This window comes from Myotis brandtii, unplaced genomic scaffold (genome assembly GCF_000412655.1).
Source record: "Myotis brandtii unplaced genomic scaffold, ASM41265v1 scaffold314, whole genome shotgun sequence".
NCBI classification, from domain to species: Eukaryota; Metazoa; Chordata; class Mammalia; order Chiroptera; family Vespertilionidae; genus Myotis; species Myotis brandtii.
Genome location: NW_005362033.1, coordinates 60,548 through 67,251, shown reverse-complemented (window position 1 = coordinate 67,251; position 6,704 = coordinate 60,548). Strand labels below are relative to the sequence as shown.

Below are 6,704 nucleotides of genomic sequence, written 5' to 3'. Positions count from 1 at the left end.
CCACGGGGCCTGGGGAGTGACTCGGGCTTTTGTTCTGGAGCGTGTGGCTGGCCGCCGGAGCGTCCCCGAGTGACTCGGGTCCTCTAAAAAGGTTCCGTGTTTGGCCTCCCACGACGTGGGCCCGCCTCCTGACCTCGCGTCCTTCCTCTCCTGCCTCCCTGCCTGCTCGCGCAGGACACACTGGCCTTTTCCTTTTCCTCAGAGTTTACCTTTTATTTTCATTGAAGTAATACTTGCACAGTGTACGAGTCACACAGCACTACACGGCTGGTAAAAGCCACGGAAGCATGGCCGCTGCCTGCTGACACCCCTGGACACACGGAGGCTGGACATCCGCTGGGGATCAGGCTGTTCCAGGCCTGGGAACGCGGTGACCCAATGGACCGGACTGCCTGCATCCACTGCCGACCTCCCAGCGCACCTGCCTCAGCCCCGTCCGCTCTTCCTCCCACTTCTCAGCCGCCGGCTTACACTCCACTCCTGTTCTTTCTCGTCCACTTCAGTGTCTGGTGGCGTCCTGCTACCAGGTGATGATTTAATGCTGTCACACCGGGCCCCCCACCTCCCTTCCCCAAGTGCCCACTCTCATCACCATTCTTGGAGAATCAGTGTTTAGTGTTTACAATGTGATGATTATGTAAACATTCCCAGCTGAGCCAGGCAGTACTTTATAACTCCATGTTCCATTTTGTGTTTTTTTCAGGAGTTAATCATTGTCTTGTTTTCTTCTTGCAGCAAGCGGGGCGCCAGGGGTCCTTCAGCCTGGAGACTCCTGGGAGTGGGGGGGTTAATTCTTCCTTTACAGGCTCTTGGTCCTCACGCGCCCCCGCCCCTCTCAGGCTGTGCTCCCGTCTGGGGTTGGGCTGCACACTGGCCCCTCCCTGCACACTGAGCTCACCTTCCTCTTTGCTAAGTTGGTAACATTTTTCTATTTATTTTCCAGCTTTAAAATTTTTGTAGATTCCTCCTGTCCCTGTCATTGACTTTCCTACTCTTTTTGCCCTTGCGAGACTGCCTTCCTGTTTTGAAATGTTACTGTCATTTTAGTGGGGACTTGGGAGGGAAGGGAGACAAATGTCCCTGCTCAGGTGGTGGTGACCAGAAGTCCCTGCACCTCCTCCCTGAGGACCTCTGTGTGTCAGGGTGTTTTAAGTCAGGCCATGCCCCCAGGTCCACATGGCTTCTCTTGTCACTTTTGTCTGAGCTCAGAGGACACTTCCTCCAGGAAGGCCTCCTTGACCACCCTGCCTGATGGAGCCATCCCAGTGCCCCTGCCACATCTTCCTGCTTGACTTTTGTTCGTAGCCTGATCTCTATCTGAAATTACTTTATATATTTACTTTCACTGACGTATTTGCCTTTTTCTCAATCTCCCCCAGAAGACTTGCTCCATGAAGGCAGGGACCTTGTACCCTTAGCACTTAATTCAGGGTCAAGCAAAAATACATGCTCAAGAGTTTATGTTGCAGGGCTGGGTTGAATCTGAGTTTGGATCTCTAAGAGACCAACTTCAGCAGAACTTAAGGAAGAAGCTGGTGGTAATGGTCAGAGTTTCCTGAAAATGGAAGACACCGCCAGTGAGAGGGTGAGACCCTCATCATGGGAGGGCTGTAAGCCCAGGCTTGGGAACAGTTGAAGGGAACCGAGCCCGGCGGCCTGGCTCAGTGGTTGAGCATCGACCTATGAACCAGGAGGTCACGGTTCAATTCCTGGTCAGGGCCCAGGCCCAGGTTTCAGGCTCGATCCCCAGTGTGGGGTGTGCAGGAGGCAGCTGATCAGTGATTCTCTCTCATCATTGATGTTTCTCTCTCTCCCTTCCTCTCTGAAATCAATAAAGTATATTTTTTAAGAAAAGAAAGGGAAAAGAAACACTGATAAAAATTGAAGTGATGATCTCCAAGGCGTGGCTGAGACAAGTGTTGGCTCAAGGTCACTTGGCTCCTTCTTGGGGAGCCAGGACTCCCCTCAGATCTGAAAGCAGCCTGAGCAGCTGATACTGGGCTGCACCCAGGTCATGGAGTTGGCCTGACCCACATGCAGGTCCACCTCTCCTCTCCCCGGTCTATGATCTTGTCTCTGGGTGTACAGCACTTCCCCCCAACAACTCGGAGGTCCTGAATCCCAGGGAACCAGCGCGAGTCTCCCAGCCAATGCCTGCTGTGCAGAAGGCTACTCCGATGACCTGTGTTAAGAGCCCGATTCTATCCCTCCTGGCAGTGGGCCTGTCTGAAACCTCGGGCCTCCGTTTTGTCTCTGAGATGAAGGTATAGCCACACCAGCCTCATCAGGTCATGTCAAGTCTCAGGCTTGGAGGGCAACAGGTGTCAATCAATGCCTGTGCCTGCCCCTGGGCAGGAAGTGCCACACATGAGGACCAGGGAAGGCAGGCAGTCTCTGAGCCAGGCTCTTGGGGTGCAGCTCTGCAGGATGTGGGGCAGAGCAGGCCCGAGGGCTCCGTCAAGATCCAACAGCTTGGCACCTCTCCAGAAAGCAGCTGTGTTTTGCTCTGCAGAAGACAAGCTTGTGTCGGAAAAGGAAGGGACACTGTCTCATCTGACAGTTCCAGCAATAGCTCTGCCAGTACCGTGGCTCTGCACCGCCCCGAGCCTCAGCCTCCCCATCCTTTCTCACCTTCCTCCAAGGCACAGCTGTTCCCTGAGTGCCTGCCGTGTGCGGGGGAGCCTCAGAGATCACAGCAAAGCCAGTGCCCGTGCGGCTGGCCCTGGAGGGAGTCCCTGCGATGATGTGCTTCGAGGGTTAGCACACAGCAGAGGCTCTAACAATGGTACTTGCTGTTTTGCTGGTGGAGCCATCTAACGTGTATGGATCCCCCTTGGACACTCGAAGTTCCCTCCTTTTTGTGCTGTGACTTCGGAGCCTGACCCTGAGTCAGAGGCTCCTGCCTCCCCCCAACTCTTCAAGGGCTTCCTCCTGCCCCAGAGAACTGCCTCCAGCCCCTGCTGCTGGGTCACAGGACCCAGCCCCACCCTGCCTTGGGGCAGCATAAGTGTGACGGAGAGGCAGGTGGGGGTGCGACCACTGGCCGAGCTGGGGTTCCTGATGAGAGGGCCTGGGTGGGGCCTGGGTGTTCCACAGAATCTCCCTTCCTGGTTTCAAAGCTGGTCTTTTTTTTTTTTTTTAATCCTTACCCAAGGATATGTTCATTGACATTTAGAGAGAGGGGATGAGAGAGAGAGAGAGAGAGAGAGAGAGAGAGAGATACCGATCAGTTGCCTCTTGCACATGCCCTGACTAGGGCCAGGGATTGAACCTGCAACCTAGGTATGTGTCCTGACCGGGAATCGAACCTGTGACCTTTTGGCATGTGCAATGACACTCCAACCAACTGAGCCACACCGACCAGGCAAAGCTGGTCCTTCGTGAAGGGGGTAGGGATGAGTCAGGTGGAAAATGCAAGGAAGGACATTCCCAGCTGTGGGAACAGCCTTTGCAAAGGTCCTGGGAGTAGAGCTGGAGTTGGGAGTGCTGGGCTGGGGAGATGCCTGGGGCGGTTATTCCCCACTTAGGGAGCCTCAGCACGTTCTGGAGTCAGCAGCCCTGGATTCAGAAAGCTCTGTCTGGTGGCATGTGGGGGGACTGGGGCCAGGAAGCCCTGAGGAGGAGAGGCAGGGAGGTCTCTGACGCTGCCCAGAGCTCCCACAGCGTGGCCAGCACCACGCCACAGCTGGCCACCAGAGGGCGCTGTGGGTCAGCAGGCCAGGGAGACCTCGGCTTCAGGACGGTGGGAGGGCGCAGCTGTGCCTGTGGACTGTCTGCGAATGTACCTGAGCAGCTGTGGCCTCCCCGTGCCTGTACATGGCTGTGTGGACGTAGGTTTAAAGGGGTCTGTGGGGTTGGGACTATGCCAAGGTGTGTGAATGAGCAAGAGAACACAGAGGTGAGAGCAGGGGCCCCAGCATCTCCCACTCCTGCAGCCGCACTGTCATTCCCCTACATGCATCCATCTCAGGCGTGTGCTCCCCAGACATCCTCAGGGCTCCTCCTCAGGTCCAGGCTCAGGTTACCTCCCAGGGAGGCGTTTTAGACTTCCCTCTTTAAAGTTACAGTCCCCACCCCACCCATCCATGTCCCTGTCTCCATCCATATTCCTTTCCCTCCTTTTCTCCATAGGAATTATCATCCTCTGGCAGACTGCTTGCACTTGGGCATTTTGCTGGGGCTCACCCACTAGTCCGTCACCTCCGGAGGGCTGGGAGTTGTGTCTATCTTGTTCAGTGTTGTGCCCTCGTACTAGGCACACAGTACGTGCTCAATAAATAGTTGTTGAATGAATGAATGAGCTTCCCCGATCCTGGGTTCAGACCACCCTCTCTCCAGCCCTCTGTCACCCCAGGTCCTGCCCACCTCAGCTCACACCCACATCAATGCTTGGTTATACCCTCCCTTTCCTCCCATGCCTCAGTTCCCTGGAGTCTGCAGAGAGGGGTGTTTGGGACTTTTCTTCTCAGAGTCAGGGTAAGAGGCAGCTGTTGTGACCCTGTCAAATGCCCCTCTTGGTTTCTGAATGGCGGTGGGGTCCCCCAGCCTCACTGTACTACTTCCAGGCAGAGGGCGGCCGGCAGATATTGCTGCAGCAGCTGAGAAACAGCTCTCCTGTGGTGCTCCCCACTGGCCCTCCTGTGCGGCCCCTTTCGTACCTACAACCCTTTCTAGGGAGACTCTTGCTTCTTTGCCTGAGAAGCTCCTACAGATCCTTCAAGGTCTAGTCTTAAAGTCACCTCCTCTGAGGAGCCTTCCCTGACCTCACCCAGGTGGAGTCTGGCGTCTTCCTGGGACTCTTGCTCATGCATCTATTTATAGCACCCTCATGGAGTTTTGTAATTCTTGGGCTGTCTGTCCAGCTCCCTGACTAACCTTGTCAATGTCTCCAACTGGAGGGCCTGTCTGAGTCATATGGGTGCCTGGGAGGTCAGCATGGGCCTCGAGGCATTTCATTGATATCTGTGGCATGCTTCTGTCCTTTCTTTGTTTATTCCTCAAATATTTATTAGACACCTTCTATGTGCTTGGCCCTGGGCTGTGCATCAGGAATACAGCAGAGAATGAGTTGGCAAGATTCCTGCCCAGGAGGGGCCCACAGTGTAGCGGGAGAGATACTGGTGGCACGAGTGCCGTGCAGAGAATTAAAGCTGATCTGGGGAATGCCTAGGAAGGCCTCTTAGGAGAGTTCATGTAGGAGAAGGTCTGCAGGATGACAGGGAACCAGCCCCAGGAGTGATGATGAGAGGGTAGGGGAAAATGTTCCAGCAGAGGGGACAGCTTGCAGGGGTGGCGGCCCTGCATCAGGACCGGGATTGGTATGTTCAAGGGGCAGCAGGAAGGCCCAGGAGCAGAAGGGCAGGGGAACGTGGCAGGAGTGGAAGTCCGACTGGTCGGCAGGACCTGAACCCAGAAAGCCCACCGGGCCCAGCTTGCAGTCCTGCCAGGGTAGTTGCTCCTGGTGCCCATCTTCAGATGGAGAAGCAGCAGGTCCTGAGAGGAAGCGAAAGGCCCAAGGCCGCAGAGCACATTTGGACGGAGCGCTCTGGGCCACTCCAGACACCAGCAGTGGGAAGGCCAGCATGGCTTCCTGTAGGAGGCGGCCCGCAGTGTGTTTACAAACATTTCCTGGGCATTTAGTGAGGGCCAGGCTGTGAGCCAGCAATTCCTCAGCCCGAGCTCAGGAGCCCCTTTCAGAGAGGCCTCCTTGTCCCACGGGACAGGCGTGGAGCTGCTCAGTGACTTCCAGTGAGTGGCAGAGTTGACATTGAACCCATACCTGTCTGCATCCATAGCTCACGGTTTTCCACCCACTTCCTGGAAAGGGTAAGCAAGGGACACAGGAAGAGAAGGATAATTACAAGGTCCCCCCCTTATCTTATCTGGCCCTCCCCATCACTGTACGGGTGGGGTGGGGCCTGCAGGGATCACCCCTGTTTTACAAAGGGGCAAGCAGAGGTCAGCACCCCTGCTCCAAGCGTTTCCAGCAGGCGTTGGAATTTGCTTCCATCACGTGAGGTCCCTGGCAGGCCACACACTCATGCCTGCCCTAGGCCAAGGGCTGGCCTCCTGACCTTTGCCAGGTGCTTCCTGCCCTCACTAGCCTGTAGCTTTCCATCCAGTCACCTGATCCCAGCACCAGACTGATCATCGGCGAGGACTGGCCCATCTGGCCATTACCCAGAGGAGCTGATGAGGCCCCAAGAGGAGAGGAGAGAACCAAAGGCCCAGGGACAGCCAGGAGGAGACCCTTTTCAAGGCTTGCTGAGTGGAGTAAAATACACTGAAATGCCATCTTACTCTCAGACGCAGTTTCCCCATGTGTAGAATGTGGGACAGCAGCGACGCAACCGTGAACAAAGATACATCTATCGGCTTCTTACGAGGTCCCACCGAGTTCACGCTGCATCCCCGCGGCTCACAGTGCGGATGCAGAGCAGGTCCTGGCGGATGTTTGAAGCAGGAGTGGGTGCCGCCTGCCGTGCCGGGTTTGTGTCAAACACGTACGGAGTGTCCTGGGGAGCCCAGTGCCATTCTCATCCGAAGCGCCAGGAGGGGAACACTGGGGCTCGGGGTTTTCTGACTGGCCAAGGTCACCCCAGCTAGGAAGTGGCCGCGTCGGGATCTGCACTCCGGGGCGCACTTCAACCACCGCCCCCACCCCGTCCGCGGCACCCTACCTTCCCGCTTCCCCACGCCCGCGG

General features: G+C 56.2%; 1 protein-coding gene across 2 annotated transcripts in view; it reads left to right on the top strand.

The window, feature by feature from the left end:
* The first annotated feature begins 6,218 nt into the window (after window positions 1–6,218).
* Window positions 6,219–6,704, top strand: part of MAP2K3 (mitogen-activated protein kinase kinase 3) — a 41,907-nt gene continuing 41,421 nt past the window's right edge. The window contains exon 1 of one of the 2 annotated variants that reach the window (XM_014542816.1): window positions 6,219–6,488. In XM_014542816.1, the coding sequence (XP_014398302.1) occupies window positions 6,320–6,488 (169 nt within the window). In that variant the 5' untranslated portion in view covers window positions 6,219–6,319. The remainder of the gene's footprint in view (window positions 6,489–6,704) is intronic. The other variant, XM_014542819.1, reaches the window with a different exon arrangement.